The following is a 20,719-nucleotide window of genomic DNA, read 5'->3' on the forward strand; positions in this document are numbered from 1 at the left end:
CCCAAAAATAAAATTAGAGTTACTAAACATTTTGACCTAAAAAATAAAAACCTAAAACACTATAGAACAAAAACCCCACACATTATTACACACAAACTGACAAACACAATACAAACAGTTCATTCCAATTTCCCTCAAGAATCCTCCCATCTCAAAAAATGAACCAAATTAGCGTACTAATGACCTACCCCATGTTCACAAACCTCGAAAAATTGCTCGAAAAGCACTACAACCTCTTAAGACTATGGGAACTCAAAGACCATGAACAAGAACACTTCTTGAAAGCAAATGCAGACACAATCAAAGCAGTTGTGGCTTGTGCTGAGGCAGGGATCAACAAAAAGATGATTAATTTGCTGCCAAGATTAGAGATTGTTTCCACATTTAGTGTTGGTTATGACAAGATTGATTTGATCAAGTGTAGAGAGAGGGGGGTTAAGGTTACTAATACTCCTGATGTGGTTACTGAGGATGTTGCTGATTTGGCTATTGCTCTTGCTTTGTCTACTTTGAGGAAGATTTGTGGTGCTGATGGGTTTGTCCGAAAAGGGTTGTGGAAAATGGGGGATTTTTGCATTAGTACTAAGGTTTTGATTTTGCTCGTAAATTTGCATTGTGTTGGTTGTTTTGTGTTTTTGTTTATTTATTTGAGTTTGGTTTCGAGATTGAATTTTTAGAGTGAAAATGTTATACAAACTGAATTGATAAGCCGAGGTTAGAAGACTACTTATGTGGTTGAAGTTCCTTTCTTCCGTAAAATGATGACCATGTGAATATGTGATCAACATAGGACAATTTTAAGATTTATGTGAGGTCAGAGGTGATATGCATGCCTGAATTCCACATGTGTCAATCAATTAAGCTTGTGGGAAATGGGTACTCTAATTAGTTCACGGTGATTATTATCTATTACTTTGATGTGGCATTTTAAGCTTCCTCTTAAAATTTAAAAATGTAGGTGTTATCATTTGTTCAGATTGTGATATTTACAGCACTTTCCTGGGTACAAGAAATTGATTATTGTTAGTTTTCCTTTCCTTGTATTTTGGTTGTGCCGTTGACCATTGTGTTGTAAAAGTGTTTATAAATTATTTTCATAGGGCTAATTGTCCTGATTTGGTTAGAATGAGAATGCTTATTGCTTCCTTCCTTTCACTGCCCATATTGCGATTGAGACTGATAGTTTCTTGAAAGTTTCAACAAGCAGAGCATATATACCAGTTAGAAAGTTGCATCCAGTCTCCTAGTACAACTTTTAAGAGGAGAAATATTTAAAATTGTGTGCAGTTATTAATAACAAAATTGGTCAGTTGCACTAGGAAAATATATGAAGTTTGTGATTTCTCTTAAATTCTTTGGACAGAGGAAATTCGATAAATTATCTTTAATTTTTTATTGTATGTTGTTATTTTCTCAGTTAAGTGGTAAATCTGTTGGGATTGTCGGACTGGGAAGAATTGGTTCAGCCATTGCAAAGAGAGCTGAAGCATTTAACTGCCCTGTTAGTTACTACTCAAGATCCAGGAAACTCAACAATGATTACAAGTACTACACCAATATCATTGATTTGGCTGCCAATTGCCAGATCCTATTTGTTGCATGTGCTCTTACTGAGGAGACTCGCTACATTATCAACCGTGAAGTTCTTGATGCATTGGGTAGAGAAGGCATTCTGATCAACATTGGCCGAGGACTACATGTTGAGGAATCTGAACTTGTTTCTGCGTTGCTTGATGGTCGTTTAGGTGGAGCTGGAATAGATGTATTTGAAAATGAGCCTGATGTACCTGATCAACTATTCGGACTCGATAATGTAGTTCTCCTGCCTCATGTTGGGACCTCGACTATGGAAACCTGCACAGAAATGGCAGACCTTGTGATCAAGAACTTGGAAGCACATTTCAAAAACGAGCCACTGCTGACTCCAGTTTTGTAACTGTAAGAGGTATAGATCACCTTAGAAATTTGTTTGTTCTGAGTTAATAAACCCAGTTCTGAGATTTTGGTGGTAATACTTATGGTAATGTTGGAGATTGACACGGAATTTATTCTCATCTTAATATATTTGTGGGTGTTACATTAATAGTAAGAAACACAATATGTTTTCCTCAAGGTTTAGAAAGTTTGGTATATTAGTTCCGTTATTTCATTGATATCAATTACTCTGTGAGACTCCCTATGCTGGACATTAAGAACAATTGCTGGCTTTTGAGTACAAGAAATTGTTTATATATGTTAGAGCGACAGTCCAAAGATGATGCTCTAGATTTCTACAGTAGTATATGGAGCCTTAGTAGACTTCTCCTAGATTTTCCTTTAACTTTACTTGTTGATTGAGACTGTGTTTAGGATCTTTTCTTTTCCAAAAACAAAAAGATGAAATTGTGGTGCTTAGGACTCTCGCCCAAGCACGTTTGCATTCTTATAGGTTGCGTGCATTAGTAATAGTCTGATTGCAGATTTTACACCTGTTTTAAATGCTTCCTTTAATACTATGACTGCAGATTGCGCACCTGTTTTTAATGCTTCCTTCATACTTAGATGTTGATAGATAACAGTCTTTCCCTTCCCCCTTTTTGGGATTCTGTGAATTACAGCTCCTTTGGAGCATTCAACTGGTATTTATATTAAACAAGAAGTCATGATTCATGCTTTTAATTGTCAAAGACTTGTCTGGAATTCTCAAATTAAGTCACTTTGATGAATCTCTCATCTCATTTAGCCTTAAATATCAAGAAACACGGTACAAAGAAATGCAAATGCAAAGGTTGTGCTCATATTACAAAGAGGGCACAGAAAAAGCTCCTCCATGACAATTTACAAAGAGCTCACAACGGTTTACAAGTTCCGACCCTAGAACCTTCTACCTTACTACAAGCCAGCTATCGACAGAAACAAGATAAACAAACTTCAAACTACAGTTCTTCTCTATAACCCTTTGCATTCTCGCAACTAGATGCTTCATCATCACGGAGATGATGGGGGCGTAGAAGCAGCTCCCTTGAAAATAAGGAAGTTGAGAGTCTCCACAGTAAAGTAAATGAAAGTCCCTGTAGTGTGAGTGAAGAAACAGCCAAAGTTTGATCCCACAACACATTGCCAGCCATTCCCATATTTCTTATCAAAATCCTGTCCATGTAAACTAACAACAATCAGAAATCCCCGATAAATATACTGAATTATACGATGATTATGAGTGTGATTGTCTACCTTCTTGATGTGTGCAGCAATGGATTTGCAGTCAAGAACATCATAAACATCAAGTGCTTGAGAAGCTGAGGCCATGGCTTGGATCTGCATCTTCAGTGGCATGTCTGTGTCTTCTATCAGAGCTTTCCCCTCCAGCATCTTCCTGTTAAAGTCTTTACTTGGGTGTTCTTTTTAATGGAGCTCTAGTTTTTCTTGTGAGTCTTTAGTGAATGCAGGAGAGACAGAAAGCTACAAGTAACTGTCTCACAAGTATTTATTTTTATTTTTCCTTTCTGTTAAAAAGTGTTTACTAAAGAAAGTACTGTGCAGATGGGGACTAGAGAATTCAAAGCTAAAAGAGTCATCCTCTTCCAAATGTCAAGGAACCATTTGATGTGGATTCTTATGATGGCACGTCCCCCAACCTCTGCTGTCATTTCTTCCCTCACTTCAAAGACTTATTCTACTCTCTCTCTCTCTCTCTCTCTCAAATCTCTCTCTCTTTCTCTCTCTCTCTCTGAGCTCATGAAATGGATAACCATGCATGAGGCTGAGGATAAAGCTGGTGAGGTCCAGAATGATCCTTTAGGTGTTTATGGACTGTAGTGCCCAGTTGGGTACAAAAATACTTCAATCTCCAAATGGGCCACTCCATTTTGCTTGATACTGCTGGCTCAACAGCTCTTTGCATCACTTTTGTATTTTCTCTGGGCCTCAGAACTGTAGTCCTTTCCCATTAGACATGAGATTTCATAAAGTTTGCTTAGCTTAAATTAGGGGTGTAATTCGGGCCGAGCGAGCAGAGTTTCGAGCCGGCCGTAATTCGAGCTGAAGTTAATCGAGCCGAGCCGAGCCGGCTTGTTTAACTAATCGAGCCTAAATCCCTACCCGAACTCGACTCGTTAATTTCACGAGTCGAGTCGGCTCGTTTAGCTAAACGAGCCGGTTTTAGCGAGTCGGGCGAGCGGCTCGTTTAATTTTACACTTAATCAAGCTTAAACCTCTACCTGAACTCGGCTCGTTTAATTTCACGAGTCGAGTCGAGCCGACTCGTTTAATTAAATGAGCCAGAACTTTTGCCCGAGCTCGGCTCGTTTAACTAAACGAGCCGAGTCGAGCCTAGTTAAACGAGTTCGAGCTGTGCGAGCTCGCGAGCTGCCCAACTCGAATTACAGCTCTAATTTAAATTAAATAAACTAGTTATCTTATTCACTGTATAAAACTTGATTATTCTCAAGATCAAGATGTAAAAAAATAAATAAAAAATACTCCCTCCGTTCCGATTTTTCAGTCCTCTATCTTGTCCGCACTATCATTATCGTCCAGATTTGATTCTTGTTCATTTCGAAATTTAACAAAATTCTGTGAGTTTTCCAATAATAGAGCCAGTGGAGAAACATGTATGGCATTAGGTGGATAGAGGATAAGGGATATCTACATTGTACCAGGACTACCAGCTACCGTTCTCACTTTCTCACCTCTTCGCTGTGAGTACCATTTACAGGAGTATAATTTTAGTATATACTATTTCTGAGCCTCTTTTTCAGTGTATAATAAAATTAATAGACGAAGATCAATGTATGTACTCCTACCAAGTAATCGAGACCTTTTGCATATTGATAGTAGTAATTTCTTTTTAAAGAACCATACAAGACTTTTAACGAACAATCCAGCTGTGCAAGGCCATTCAGGGTTGGGGATGAGAGAAGTGACCCAATATCTCACAAAATGGAGAAGGAATGTCACAAATATTACAGTTAAATAAATTAGTCACAAATATTAGTTTAAAATGTTAATTCGAGTTGTGTTTTTAATCCCGTTCTAAAATACTTGATCATATAGTTTTTTGAGTTAGAAACGCAGCTTGAATCCGTGTTTCCGTGTTTTGAACTGAAACACACATTTAGTATCTTGAGTGACAACACGTCTTAAAATATTTAAAATCGTTATTTTTTGTAATGAATAAAGAATATGATTATAAATTTATTTACTCATGTCTATTTAATTTAATTTTTATCAAAATCATTGTCCTTTCCTAACTAATCCGCTATCAGTTACATATTCTAAATAAAGAATTTACTATTACTTTAAAATATAATTCTCATTACTGAATTTTATATTATATATCAGGTGGATGACTCCTAAATTTTTAGTTTCCTTCATTATTATACAAATAGTTTTTGAGTTGTCTCCGTTATTGTATACATCTCTTCGCCTTTCACTTACTTGTAACTCACAAGCTACGACCCTATATAAACCTTGTAATATGTGATTGGATGGATATAGAAAAGTGCGATGATCTCTTTCTAATATGTAGCTCTTCTCGTCCTAAGTTTTATCTCTATAATTATATATTATCTATAACATTTTAGGATTTTTCATTAATAACTTTTTTTACTGCCGACATTGTTTATATTCAATAACCTTATGTAGGTTTCTTGACAGGCTTGGAATGAGGTTCCGCATTATTGTTGGTTTTGGATGCTCCCTCATTCCCCGAGCCTGTTGCTCAAGGAAAAAAGGACCAGACAGATCCAACAGACTTCTGACTTGTGACAGTTGAATCTTCAACTCATTTTAAGAACTGCCCCGACACATTTATTACCTGCATTCACATAAATTTTGTGCATTTATTTCATTAATAATCGAGTCTGCAATAAGTATTTCAACATTGTTCAAGACCTTTGTTAAATTTCTTATACTTCCATCCGTCCCTCTTATTCTTTTACGATTTTTCCGCTACTCATATTTTATGTCGCATATAAAATATAATTTTATAACTTATTTATTAATTTTTTTATATAAAAATTCAAACACTAAACTTTTATTCAAAAGAAAATAATTCAAGATAATTTATCAAATTATAATTTATGAGAGTATTAGAATGTTTGCCGAGTTCCGTCCCCAGTTGCAAATAATTCAGGGGAGGGAGGGAGTACTTGTTATGGAGTGGTCTCAGACACTCAGCTTTGAGTTATAATTCAGTTGTGATCTTTGTTCTCAAGTTCTTGAAAAATGTCAAACAATAAATCAGAGTCAGATGCAACTAGTTTAGCTCCCTCATCACCTTCAGGCTCACCAAAAAGAGCAGCATATTTTGTGCAAAGCCCTTCAAGAGACTCTCATGATGGGGACAAATCATCCTCAATGCACCCTACTCCAAATTTCACCACTCCAGTGGATTCCCCCTCACACCCCTCCCTCGGAAGACACTCCAGGAACTCATCGTCCAGTCGATTCTCGGGGATCTTCAGGTCATCCTCAGGGAGGAAATGGGGAAGAAAAAGAAACGAAAAGGGCTGGCCTGAGTGTGATGTGATCCTGGAAGAAGGGGATTATGAGGATCAGGAGCGTTTCATGAGGCGAATCCAGGCCTTTATGATTCTGCTCAGTTTTGTTGCTCTGACTACGGTATTTTGTCTCATCATATGGGGCGCAGCCAGGCCTTATAAACCAGAGGTTCATGTGAAGGTATCGCGAATTTAAGTTCTTTCATGGTACTCATGTCTGCAATGCAATGCTAAATTTTCGGGTTTTGGCAGAGCCTGGCAGTTAACAACTTCTACATTGGAGCTGGTGCGGACTTCACTGGGGTGCCAACAAAGATGCTGACCATCAATGGCTCATTGCATTTGAGTGTTTACAACCCTGCTACATTTTTCGGCATCTATGTCACCTCTACGCCTGTCAAATTTATTTACGCGGACATTGTCATTGCATCAGGACAGGTGAGATGGTTTTGCTACTTGATTTTATTGCTCAGTCTCATCAATAAATACTGCAGCTTGTCTTATAAACCGATGAATCCTTTTACTTGTTGAGTTTTTATAATTGAGTTAATTGCAAAACGCATATCTCTAGTTCAGGTCAATTGCAATTTATTATGTAAACTTTAGATAACTACATAATGCATTCATTGACATATTTTGGTGCCTCACCTTAAATCCTTTCGACCCATCACAATGGAAATTAAAAGGATGAAATAGCCTTGAGAATTAACTAAAATGTAATGCTATAGGCTCTTAAGTTTATTTTACCCTTTAATTTAACATAGTCATAGGTTAAAATAGACGAAAATGAGTCAAAAGGGTTCAACATGTGACGCTAAAATATGTTAAAAGAATGCATTGCACAATTATCTAAAGTTTAGGTTGTATTTGTAATTGGTCCGAACTAAAGGGTGCGTTTTGCAGTTAACTCTTTACAATTGACAAAAGACTGTCATTTTTTCCTATGAAAAAATTTCATCCGGCTTTTATGGGTTTCAAGTTCTTAGAACACTTGATTTGATATGATTGCAGCTGAAGAAATATTTTCAGCCAAGAAAGAGTCGTCGAACTGTAGTCATCGACGTAGAAGCATACAGGGCACCATTGTACGGGGCAGGATCAGGCTTAGTTGCTTCCGACGACAATGTAATTGAAGTTCCTTTGGTACTTAAGTTTGAGATAAAGTCAGATGGGCACGTCGTAGGGAAGCTGGTAAGGACAAGGCACCAGAAGCATATTTCATGTTCTCTGGTCATCAATTCCACCAGAAACAAACCTATAAAGTTCAATAAGAACTCATGCTCGTATACCTGATTTCCAGACAAATTTAAATTCTTCCAAAGCACTGTAACACGGTAACAATGTATTTGTTTTCATGGATGTAATGATTCTTCTCTTAATCGCTATCTTCTTCTTTTCACAAGTCCTTTAGCATTTTCTTATACACTGTAGAAGAGTATACTTACAATGCTGAGGTTATATGAAAAACCAAACCAAGTAACAAATGATTTAGAAATCGTTAAAGGAGAAGACTTTCCTCTCTGCAAGTCATGAAATTTTTTCAGAAGATTTCAACTACCGTATCCTTCCCATCTCTGATTATGTCGTTCTGGTTGGTTCTGATATTGTCGCCTTCGCCTTCACTAGATTAAACCCGAAGACGTTCACTGCTAGAGGGTGATGGCTGCTGAGTAACATCATTCAGACCACTACATTCACTGGAGCTCTCCAGGTTTTCAAATAAAAGGTTTTTGAACTTTTCAAAATTTTTGTTAAAGATTTGTTTGATGAAATTTGAGATGCACAGCATTAAGCAATAACCCAAGATCTCTTCCTCTATGTCCTATTAGGTTTCATGAATTCTAGGGAGTAGTTTATATACCTCACTCATCTTTGGCCTAAGTCGAGCCAAATGGCGCACACAAGCCGCAGCACAAGTAACCATTCGGGACATTTCAGTGAAATCATAATTCTTCTGCAACCTTGCATCAACTAGAGTACCAAAGTCGGCATCACAAATAGCCTGTGAGAGCAAAGGCCGCGACTGAAATTACATTTAGTGTGATTTCAGTACATTTGCAGGTATAAGTAACTATTCCATTTACATGCTAAAAATCTCCGTCGTTTATCCTGAATTTGAAGTTAACTCATAGAGATTTTTTCATGCCTTGTACATCTTTGATAGATATGTTCAGAATATTTCATAGTCTTAAAGGTAGTAAGAAGAGCAGTCCTAAAGTTTACCTTCGCCTCAAAACTGTTATCAAGAAGAATATCACGATGGATGATCTTCGGCTGACCTGCAGATATAGTTGAGCATCAAAGATGTCTATGTAAAAAGAACACATTTTGCTTAAAAAACGTACAAACCTCATGCAAGTATGCCAATCCTTTTGCAGATCCTAAAGCAACTTTTATCCTAGTTGCCCAGTTTAGAGGAGCCCAATTACTGGGAAGAGGCTTCCCTCTCGTTCCTACAAATGAATTTTTAAAATCAAGTTGAAAATGAAATTCACATAAGAGGAAACACATTCAGAGCTTACCGTGTAAATAAAGGTCCAGGGTCTTATTTGGAACATAATCGTAAACCAACAGTCTTAGATCATCAGTACTGTAGTAGCCAACTAATGAAACCAGATTCTTGTGATGGATATGACTTACAGTATCATCCTCAGACTGAAAGTCACGCTTGCCCTGTCCACTTCCTATTTTCAGCTGCTTTACTGCAACCTCTTTCCCGTTGGAAAGATTTCCTTTGCGAACTTGACCAAAACCACCTTCACCAAGGAGATTAGCACTGGAGAAGCCATCACTTGCATGCTAATTCCTCATATGTAAATATTCATTTTGAGAGTTTTAGACCACGGCCAGGCAGAGCATGTGAAAACAGTTTCTGGGAGCCTGAGCTACTGCTTGTTGACCATTGTAGGGATGTGGGAACACTAGTTGAAAAATGCTTCTTACTCGACGCTGGTGTGTTTGGACAACAAGTAGGCATTGGAGCTCGCCGGACCATCTCGTTTGCTTGAGGTGGAGAACTCTGCTGCCAATGATGATGCGGATAGTCACATTGATCATCTGGCAAGCACAATCATATTAGCATATGCAAGTCTACAATTAAACACTATATCATTAGAAGAAAGCATCACCATTTTAACTAAAGGCCATTACATTATCTTAACCAGAATCACTTTGTAACACTGGCAAAACCATTTTAGATAGAGATTATATTTCCTTCATCAATATTTGCCAATTGTAATAACTAATAATCAAGAAAATCCATCTTAAAAATTATGATTTACTCCCTCCGTCCCCTTTTACATGTCCATTTTGCTTTTCAAGGAGTCAAATTGACCAATTTTTGACTAAACAATACAAATTATCTATTCAATATTTTTAAAATCCGAAAGTTGCATATTAAAATAGACAAAACATACTTTCTAATGATATAATTTGTATTATTCTTTTTAATTATATAATACATGTAAATTACGGTCGAAATATAGTTAATTTGACTGATCAAAAGTCAAAATGGACATATAAAAAGGGACGGAGGGAGTACATTTCCTGGTTCTATATTTATCTTCTCCCTTTTCCAATTTCGGAATACACCATCCAAAATTCTAATATCTCCAAAAGATCACACAAAAATGCTCAATATTTTGTCTTTTAGGTCCTCATCTAGTGGCGAAGGCTGAGGTCCTGTTTATTACAGGTTGAAAGTTCCACTCAATGTCTCCCTCCCTCATTTGTAATTCAAACAATATTAATGACTCATTACATAAACATCATCAAATAAAAAATCCATAATAACATTTCATTATATGAATCATGCTAATGGTAATGGGGTTTCCAAGATTCCGAAGAACAGAGGCCAATCATTTCGATGATGAAACTATAGTACACATTCATCTGCATTTAAAAAAAAAGCCTTTCAACCAGTTCAATTCATTCCGCTAATATAATTGTAATACATTCTTTGATTTTAAAAATAATTAGATGCAAATCTTTACAAATCATGCTGAAAACACGTTTATCTATGGGTTTTTTCTTCTACATGGGAAGGCAAAACAAAGAAGCAAAGAATGATCTAAATGGAGGGGATCCGACCAGTATTCTGTATCCCCTCGTGTAGAATCCATCCGCTTCTGATGACAGTGCAGACACATGCCCAAGCAACTTGCTAAAACTGCAAACTGTGACTACAGAACCTCTCTACCCAACAGTGATCTTTGCATCAAGCCAAACACTTGTTCTTCACAAGGGTGAATCTGCATTCCCTCCCTTCTTGCTACTCAACCATGTTTTAGAAACCAGATGAAGAAACCAGAACATTATGCTCTTTTAGACGCCTCTGAAACTGAGCCAGACGGTTTTGCAACTGCAGGATGCCTTCAGCCTTCTGCGAAAGAATTGCATTTAACCTGGAGACATAGTCGTCTAGCTGATTTCCTGGTTGATCTGCCTCGACCAACAAATTCATCTCCTACATGATTAAAAGAAAAGTGTAAGATCATAAAATGCATCATGAATCTCTATATGTTCGAAATCCCTGATTGTATGGACTCATAAGTGAAACAGTATCCCTTTGTATCATCGTAGTCAAATAGCAATTGGTTTATCTTCTCTGGTCAAATCTTGTTATAAGACTCACATAGCTGCACTTGTTAATATTCTCTATAGTGAAACTGTAATAAATTCAGATTATCACAAACCTCTCTAACAATATCCATGGTATCCTCCACCTGTTTTCTGTGAGCGTTCACAAGGTCTTCCTCTTCCTGGCATAGAAAACAAAAGAGAGTTTTATGTAAAGCCTTAACTGGTAAAAGGATAAAACTGATTCTGCTGCAGCTCACACCTTTAGGAGGGCATTCAGATCGTCGTCAGGATGTGAATTTTTCGTATCAAATTTAGCTGGCTCTTTCAGTTTTGTCTGGCCACTAAATCTCCTCATTTTATCTTCTGAAGCATAGGATGATACTTCAGGTTTCATATTTTTCTTCCATGTTGGTTTCTCTGGCTCATAGAACTCCTCTGATGCATCATAATCCTCGCCATCAGCTTGTTCAGGCCATGAATCAGCTATGTCATCTTCATAAGTTGACACCCGAGGTAAAGAAGATGATAATGGTATGGTGGTAGATTCCCTCAAGTTTAAGGTTGAAGATGATGTGTCCTTCTTGTTCCCTTTTGAAAGACTCTTCACTCTACAGTGTGAAGAAAACAATAAACTATAGTATACTAAAGAATAAAGATTAACTGCAAATTTGCAATAACCGGAAAAACCCAAAAGCAACTTCTACCTGTCAGCATATCTTAAGGTGTTAAGAGTATGTTCGCATGATCCAGCATTGGGTGAGATGCAAGAGATCATGACAGTCCGAGAGTTTCCAACAAATGAATCCCGCAGTACTTCAGTTAATTTACTGCCTCTAAATGGTATATGACCCTGATCATTGTCAAGAGCCCTTATACATTCTTTCAGTGCAAGCAAGCTTTTGTTGATTTCAGCACCTTCCATTCTGCATTTCATAATAACAAACACTTCGTAAGAACATTTAAAGATGACACAAGTTGTCTTTTAACCCACAGCAGCATAATAAAGCGGGCAAACCCATAGCATGGAACATCAAGGATCCATCTTCTAAATAAAGATATAGGGTAAAGTGCTAAAGAGGGTGGTAAACATATTGCCTCATATAATTAATTGCATTTGTAATCCTTAAAGAGAAGCAGTATGAAAAGATGAAAACTTAACAACTCCTAGTCAGTGCATATCATTTTCTATGGTTTAAATTTTTCCATAAAAAGATATAAATATATTAGCAACAGAAAAAGATATCTGTGTGTTTATGTGTGTGAAATAGGATTATTAGGTAATACTTGTTGTACCGGTAAACAACTAAGAGGTTCTAATCAGAACAATCATGGAACTTCAGATCTACATAGATACACATCATAACATTGTACGTGGTTAAAAGATACTTACAAAGAACTTTATGAAGAAAAAAACAAACCTTGTTACTCAACTCTTTATACAGGTTAAATATCTATTAATTTATTTTCGAAGAATATAAATATCGCCCTGACAAGAAACACGAAATACTGTATAAGCTACATAACATAGAGCTTCCCTGCGCAAGGAAAAAACAGTGCAAAAAATCTAATTACCTTGTCTGCTTATCATTATCTGTAGTATCTGCTCCACGTTCACTTCCGGCAAGATCGATGAAGGAGAGTTTGCCAACAACTTTAGCAGGCTTGGTTTCACTCCCATCTGCTGACCTCTTAACAGCAAGCTGAAGTATGGCATGTGATCGGGAGGATTCTTCATTTGCACCTGTCGTCCCAGTACTCCTTGTTGCATTGCCTCTTTCGATGAGCTCTTTTATTGTCTCCACATCTGATACTCTGTATTCTTGCAAACCCACAATGCAAACTTGTTTACTTCCATCCTCTCGCATGCAAAGTTTTCTGCCAAAGATGAGTTCGGATAACATGATATATTGCAGTTACTAATTTAAGGAAATATAAACGAATGCGAATAAGATAATTTGACTTACTTCCGGTCATTGAGAAGATCATAAAGTTTTCCCCCATATATCTCAAAAAAACTGAAATACAATTGAAAGCCTTGGTTGCGGTAATTACGCTGCATCAGTGTTAAAATATCTCTGGATGCCTTGAGTGGCAATGGTTTCATCGTAAAAGTTTTTCCACTTCCTGGAAAAAGGGGAAGCATTATACACATTTCACAGAAGGTATGTGAGCAAATATAGCATTTATAATACATTATCTGCATGAAAAAGGATGGTGTACTATGTACAATGTCTAACTAGTTGAACTACTGGCAATGTTACCTTAAAAAGGAAAATCACATCTATTGAATTGAGAGAAAAATCTTGCATTTTGTTATTGAAAATACTCATTTTGATTTTTTATAATATAGTGTTAGAATATAAAAAATAATGTATTATATAATTTCCACTACAATTTCCACTAATCATTGCCATAAGTAACAAGAAAGAAAGTAGAAATCAGAGCAGTACGATCCATTCAAAAGATTGCTGACCATAAAACAAAAAGGTGAACAAACGATAATATCTAGAGAATGTCCAGTGCAATGCTACAAGTGATGTTATATAACATAGCATTAGGGCTGTAAATTGATACGGACTATCCGGTGTCTCGGCTCATATCCGGCTCGAAAATATGATACATGTCTCATATCCGTTTTGAAAACGATCCAAACCTGGCGGAAAAATTAAGCCCGTATAATATATGATCCCGGATACGAGCACACCTATACCCGCTCAGATTCGGTCTCATATAATTTTTCATAATATGATCCTACCCGAATAACCAAATATGATCCACGGTTCATATTCGATTCAAACTCATATATATATATTATATTTTAACACCATCATATTTGCAAGTAAATAGTCATCATTTTATAAAATTTTAATATCTTATTTAAGTTTATACCTTCATAAAATATGATTTATTTAATGTGATCATGCTTATTATCTTCATATATATTTAATAAATGATATATACCAACATATAACTATAAGTTTTAATTTAAAATTATTATTCTTTATAATATTATGTTTACTTAGACTAAATGATAATTATTTGAACAATTGAAATAATAATGATATTTAGTGTTAGTGGATCATATCCGGCTCATATTCGATGGATCATAAACTACCCGGTTAAAAAATAGAAAATACGATACTGGATCATATCCGGTTCAGATCCGAATCTCAAATATCCGGGATCGGATTATATCCGAATAAAACGATCCCGGACCCAAATCTGGACAAGCTAAAAATAATATGATCCGGTACTTGAGCAGAGGGGTACCCGGGATCACCCGGATCATTTTACAGCCCTACATAGCATCATGTGATACTTGGTTTTGTGATGCTATGTAAAATAACATTATGCTATACTTGATATACTTGGTTCCAAATATACAACCAAAGATAGCAATTGCTGCAATTGTCACATAATAATGCAAGTGAAATATTGAAGGGGATTGAATAAATTAAAAGCTAACATGCATTTTTGCAAATATAGATAAACGCAATTTGGTACTCCTATCCCAACCATTTCTTTACAGTCTCCTTTTTGGGGTGTCCCATTCAATTCTTTACATTTCAAAACTTACCAAAAATAGTCAATGGGTCCCACCACTTCCCCACTTTTCTTCCCTTCCCACACTACTTTTACTCCACTATCTCCCTTTAATACATTAAAAATCAATGGATCCCACCAGTCCACCACTTCACCCGCTTTTCTTTCTCTTTTCTACTACTTTATACATATTTCTTAACCTCCGTGTCCAAATTATATGTAAACATATGGCTGGGACGAAGGGATTACTGTTTAGAACTATTAGGTTTCATGACAAAATTATGTGTTTGTTTACATGTTCTAATATGGTACCACAAATCATATTTTGGCAACTCATAATACAGCCATAGCTATGTGCATTTCTTATGCTAGTGCTTAAACACATCAGCCAAACAAATGATTTTTGGTGCTAAAATAGACCTTAGAAGTCTAATATGTGGTTTTAAAATTGAACCAAAAAGCTTTAAACTGCATATATCCAACTTTTAAAAAAATGCATGCTAGGCTTACATTATTAACTTGGACCCAAGTATAGCATAATTTTATATCACTTTCATGGTTAGGATTGCATTGAAGAGGTCTTATTTTATGTCAAATTGTAGATATAGCATTACTAAACTACACTTGCTTACAGATGGGACATCATATGAGAAAAGAACCGTAGTAAAACTAATTTACATATGCTTTTTAGAACCATCTATGAACCGCTACCTAGGTGACTGGCATTACACCACACCTTTGTAGTGTGTTTGGACTTCATATAATATATAATAAGGATTTGAGCTTTTGCAATATCCTGAGCATATATTTGGAGTTAGCCTAACCCTCTCCCTCCCCTCACTTAACTTTAAGATTATATAGTCTAGTCCAAAAAAAAAAATCAGCAAAACCAGTAAGATGATCTCCAAAAATTAACTACTCAAATATAAAGATTTAAAAAGAACTCTAATACACTTGGCCTAAAAAAAAAAAGGGAAAGAACTCTAATAGGATCACAAAGAGTCACCTGTTTGCCCATACGCAAAGCAAGTAGCTTTCGTCCGCTGAAATATTATTGGAACTATTGGCTCCACAGTTTCGCTATAAACCTACAATTTGAAGTGTACCATTAAGCTTGCTTAATTCTGAGAACGCGAAAGTAATAATTTGTTTTATATTTTTTAGATATTAAATTATTTTATGAACTCACTTCATCATTTGAAACCTCCTCACTCAGCACTGCATCAAATACAAATTCATGCTTCTCCACATACTCTGTCAAGTCAACCTGCAAAATCAAGTGTCATATTTTAGGAAGTGCATGAGCCTTTGATGCGAATGAAAATTAATGTGGCCAATTAAGTAATGCATCTGGTAAGCAAGTCCAGCAATTTCAAAGCTTGTTAAACCAGTTACATTGCAATTACTATTGTAAACATTATCAAATCATATCAATCAGACATAACTGAGAGTAAGTGACTGAGTAATCATCCGATTAACCATTCTTTCATACCCCTTTGTTCCAGTTTTAAAATACTTCTTTGTATTAATCATTATAATTCTTTCTTTTACCCGAGAACATAATTTCATTTCCTAATACATCACAGAAGACACTACTTCATATGCAAACTATAAATGCCAATATGCCATGACACAGACAAATTTTGACAAGAAACAAGCATGTGACCGGTGATACACATGATAGGCGTTAGGTGCACCAGGCATTAGCTTAATGTTCAATGTTCGAGAATCCACTAACTTGAGACTAAGATAACTAAACAAATATACCATACAGGATATTAAGGATAATGTTTGCTATTCACATATCAAAAAATGATAAGGGCAGGAGGCAAACTTTTGAAGATGTGCTAAGTCTGAAATCATTATTAGTGACAACTGTGCTTTTCCAGACATGCTTGTTTGATTATTTCATAACATTCCTTCTGAAACTTGAGACTTTAAACATTTTATCTTTAAAATTGAAGTCAATATACCACCAACTGAGCAAAAGCAAAACGAATACTGGGAGCAAGCTTATGGGAAACAGCTACCAAAATTAAAATGGCATATAATATTACAAGATTGTGCTATAAGATTTACTCAAGAAGGTACTAGAGCAAGTCCAATGCAATTTTATAGTGATGTTATATCTAAAATTTTACACAAAAAATAATATGTACCTCTCCAATGCATTGCTAGCCTTGGAGGTAAAATAGCATTATGCAATACTTGGTTCTAAAGAAGTTGCCATATTTACAAAAATTAAAAATCTAGCATATATTTTTTTAAACACGGGTAGATGCAATTTGGTTTCATTAAAAGCTTTTTGGTTCTATTTATTACTATGCATTGGTCTTGAAGTTCTATTTAATACCAAAAGTCACTTTTTGTGTTGCTACATAGCATTAGCTATATGTATTCTAGCTTTAGGCAAGATTTTCCAAGTAACATTAGTAAGAACATGCACTAACCTTAAATTTAGTCTCATGAACTGTAAGAAAATTCGACTGTGACTCGATAGTTACAATGTCTTCTTCGTTTTTTGCCAGCTCCTTTTTGTTTAATGGTCTCTTCCGAACCTGTAATTAAGTCATTATAAGCACATATATGAGTAGATGTCGTTGACTGGAGGGAGACCTTCAAACTTCCAAAGGAGAACTAAGTTACTAACTAATGTCTATCGAGAAGCCAACTCAGTAATAATTACGTTCAGGCTGGAAAATTAGCCTCTTTTATTATTGCTTAGGAGAGATGGAGAATCTCAAAGTCATGAACATACCACAACTTTGATCTTTGCTACATTGCTAGCCTTCTCTTTATCAGGAACAAAAGGTTTCAAAGTATTGTTCTCTGGCATATTACGAGCTCTGCTACTGGGCTTGCTAGCTCCATAGTATGGTTCAGAATCATCAAAACTTCGACCTCGTGAAGAACGATACATAGAAGCATCTACCATTGCTGGAGCTGGCATCTAATATGATTCACAATTATAACAACATGGTTAAAAATATGAGAATCTAATGGTAAATACAAACCTTTAGTACAGTATTCATATTACTGTCAAAATATACATAATTTACAGAAATTTGCACCAAACAAGCATGTTAGAACTTAAAAATATAATAGGCAACTATGATGGTATAATGACATTCAGACAGGGTAAAGATTACATTTTTATAGCCAAATGCAGCACAGATAAAAAGTTTATTTATATAGGTTTTGTATATATATCCAATTTTTATTTAAGGAAATTTGCACCACACAAACATGTTCTACAACGAAAAAACTAGAGCATCAATAAAAATACAATATACTTTGTATTGATTCCTGCATAGCAATACAAACTTCACTCAAAATCACATTAAACGGTCATAACCTATAACCTACCTACCACAACCTTAAATCTAATTTGAAATAATGACCAAGACTATGATCAACAATTATAACAAAATAACATCTTTAAAGCCAAATGCAGCAAGCATACAATTACAAAAACCACTAGCTACCTCAGGAATAAGCTCGGTATCGAAAGCGTGCAGATCTAAAAGACCAGGACTAAACTCATTCGGATCATCGCCTCCATTCTTCCTCTGACCTCTTGCATTTCCCGGCGGAGTCAACGGCTCCGCGAACAAATCACTGCTTCCGCTAAACGTCCTCTGCGGATTCCGATACATTCTCGATCCCTGACCTCCGTAAAATCCATAATCCTGAACACAAAGAATACATAACAAATTCACAATTAAACACTCAGATCTGTATATACACACACTGAATTTGTATCTATAAATAGGATCGGAACCTGTGGAGGAGGATTGGCCGACTGGAGGTGTTGCAGACCGGCCGATTGGAGCCACCGGCCGTTCGATGAAGACGACGTCGTTTCGAGAAAGTTATCGGAGTATTGGCGCTGGTGATGTGCCGCCGACGCACCGGATCTTTTCCCGACGGCGTTCATTTCTCGTTATATAGACCGAGAGAGAGAGCGAGAGAGATAGAGAGAGAGAGAGACAGGGAGAGAGAGGTGGTTCAAGTGAAATGTGTGATGTGGTTACTATCTCTCTCGAGTGTTTCTCTCTCTAAAAGTGAAGAAGATTAGTTTAAAGGAGGGGAGAGAGGATTGATTGTGTAAGTGTACAGTACTTTACTAATTCAAATTTTGTATTGACGGGACGGGAAACTGTTTGAGTGAGAGAGAAAGGACGTTATTTAGGTTTAAATTTTGCTTTCCTAACATTGGTCAGCGCCTCGATATTGACCATAATTCCAAATTTAAAGTGAAAGAGATTAAAATGAAAATTAGAAAAAACGACGAAATTTGGAAATATAATATAAATAAGATCCGAATGATAAACATTGTTATGAACATATAGGGGCCGTTTAGCTTACTTTAAAAGAAGTGATTTCTTACTTAAAATAAAGAAGTGCGGTAGAAATGAAAAGTAAGAGACCGTTTGGGTGAGTTTAAAATAAGTGTTTTTTGCTTAAAATAAATAAGTGGAGCAGAAGTTAGAAGCAAGATACGACTTATAAGTGATTAAAGTGTTTGGGAAATAAGTAGAAGTCCTGAAACAAAAGCTAGCATTCCTAACTTTTTATAAGTGTTTCTTGACTTATTACACAAACAGTACGAATAAGTGCTCCTAACTTATAATCTGGAAGCTGGATTTATAAGTCCTAAACAAACACCTAAATAAGTTAATAAAGTGTTTAGAAAAAAAGTAGAAATTGTAAAGATAAGCCAACATTCTTAACTTGTTAAAAGTGTTTAACTTGTTTACACAAACGTATAAGAAAAACTTAAGTTAGAAGCAGCTTGCCAAGTGCTAAGAGGGGGGCATACTTTCAAAACTTTTGAGTTTGATGCTGGGTCACTTTTTCAAATAATAGTGGAAATACTCCTTATCACGGTCATTACATTTAAAACACTTCATCTTTGTTATATTAAAATTTTGTTTATTCTAAAATTCATTTTTAGTCAAAGTATAAATTACAATATTTTGAAGGTGTTCATTTTTTGTGGAAAAAATTATTTTATCATTATTATATTTTTTTGTCTTTTTTATTTAGAGACTCATTTTTTATAAGAAGATCACATACGCTAATCTTTCATATCTAGTGCCTGTTTGTTTATCAGAAGCAGAAACTGCTTCTCGAATCTGTTTTCCTTGACTTGTTTGTGTAAATAAATAGAAGCACCGTTAGAGGTCGTTTGGTTCATGGATATCTAGAATCAAGTACGGGGTTTGTCCATTTCACACTCATACCTCATGTTTAGTTGGAAAAAATAAAATATGAAACTCATATCTTAAACCCCAATATAGGGTTTTTGATACCCAAGTGGGGATGCGGGTATGAGATGGAGGTATGACATGAATTTATTTTTTTATCTTTGTTGTCCATATCTAAGTAATGAAATATTAATGTTTGGGGTTAATAATCAAGTAAATCACCAAAGTGGGATTGATATATCAAGTTGGTCACCGAAATGAAAACGGTCTCAAACCGATTACCGAAGTCAGTTAAAAGTATCTCTGAATATGAGTTCTTCTGAATATAGGTCTGAGAGTGAAAATATTATTAATTGAGTTTTACAAATTATTATTAAATGTCACCACAACTAAGTATAATATTATGACTTCTAGTATTTATAATATTAAATTTATATTTTATTAAGTTTATTTATATTTTATTATTTATTATATAGTTATTTTCTTTGTTTTAATTAAAAATAAAATAGTAAATAAACTTGATAAAATCTAAATATATTATTATAAATACTAGAAGCCATGATCTTGTACTTAATTGTGATCACATTCAAGAATAATGTGTAAATCTCTATAAACAATATTTTTACTCATTGAACTCATATTTAAAGATACTTTTAACCGACTTTAGTGACCAATTTGAGACTGTTTTCACTTCAGTGACCAACTTGATATATCAAGCCCACTTTGATGACTCACTTGATTATTAACCCTCAATGTTTAATAAAAATTAAATCAATGATGCAAAAATATACACCCTCCGTCCCACCCATTTCTTTACACTTTCCTTTTTGGGGTGTCCCACCCAATTCTTTACATTTCAAAACTTACCAAAAATAGTCAATGGGTCCCACCATTTCTCCACTTTTC

General features: G+C 35.5%; 5 protein-coding genes across 5 annotated transcripts; 2 read left to right on the top strand and 3 right to left on the bottom strand.

Moving 5' to 3' along the window:
- Positions 1–79: 79 nt before the first annotated feature.
- Positions 80–3,660, top strand: LOC108221021 (glyoxylate/hydroxypyruvate/pyruvate reductase 2KGR). Its single transcript, XM_017394922.2, has 3 exons — positions 80–587; positions 1,418–3,444; positions 3,520–3,660. The coding sequence occupies exons 1-2, from the start codon at positions 159–161 to the stop codon at positions 1,934–1,936; spliced, it is 948 nt and encodes a 315-aa protein (XP_017250411.1). The 5' UTR covers positions 80–158; the 3' UTR covers positions 1,937–3,444; positions 3,520–3,660.
- On the bottom strand, positions 2,755–3,348 carry LOC108220979 (uncharacterized). The gene is made up of 2 exons (XM_017394884.2): positions 3,211–3,348; positions 2,755–3,129 (listed from the first exon to the last, which is right to left on the bottom strand). Exons 1-2 carry the CDS (start codon positions 3,346–3,348, stop codon positions 2,968–2,970), a joined length of 300 nt encoding a protein of 99 aa, XP_017250373.1. The 3' UTR covers positions 2,755–2,967.
- Positions 3,661–6,060: 2,400 nt separating the features above from the next.
- LOC108220998 (uncharacterized) lies at positions 6,061–7,858 on the top strand. The gene is made up of 3 exons (XM_017394900.2): positions 6,061–6,660; positions 6,732–6,917; positions 7,491–7,858. Exons 1-3 carry the CDS (start codon positions 6,205–6,207, stop codon positions 7,770–7,772), a joined length of 924 nt encoding a protein of 307 aa, XP_017250389.1. The 5' UTR covers positions 6,061–6,204; the 3' UTR covers positions 7,773–7,858.
- A 248-nt stretch (positions 7,859–8,106) lies between these two features.
- LOC135152655 (proline-rich receptor-like protein kinase PERK1) lies at positions 8,107–9,671 on the bottom strand. Its single transcript, XM_064093185.1, has 7 exons — positions 9,641–9,671; positions 9,472–9,536; positions 9,002–9,278; positions 8,825–8,932; positions 8,703–8,758; positions 8,341–8,502; positions 8,107–8,142 (listed from the first exon to the last, which is right to left on the bottom strand). Exons 1-7 carry the CDS (start codon positions 9,669–9,671, stop codon positions 8,107–8,109), a joined length of 735 nt encoding a protein of 244 aa, XP_063949255.1.
- Positions 9,672–10,375: 704 nt separating this feature from the next.
- On the bottom strand, positions 10,376–18,718 carry LOC108223338 (kinesin-like protein KIN-13B). The gene is made up of 12 exons (XM_017397530.2): positions 18,385–18,718; positions 18,089–18,292; positions 17,362–17,553; positions 17,054–17,161; positions 15,793–15,870; positions 15,610–15,691; positions 13,025–13,184; positions 12,633–12,935; positions 11,765–11,983; positions 11,320–11,668; positions 11,174–11,239; positions 10,376–10,944 (listed from the first exon to the last, which is right to left on the bottom strand). The coding sequence occupies exons 1-12, from the start codon at positions 18,538–18,540 to the stop codon at positions 10,765–10,767; spliced, it is 2,097 nt and encodes a 698-aa protein (XP_017253019.1). The 5' UTR covers positions 18,541–18,718; the 3' UTR covers positions 10,376–10,764.
- Between the last annotated feature and the right edge of the window lie 2,001 nt (positions 18,719–20,719).

Source organism: Daucus carota, chromosome 5 (assembly GCF_001625215.2).
Source record: "Daucus carota subsp. sativus chromosome 5, DH1 v3.0, whole genome shotgun sequence".
NCBI lineage: Eukaryota > Viridiplantae > Streptophyta > Magnoliopsida > Apiales > Apiaceae > Daucus > Daucus carota.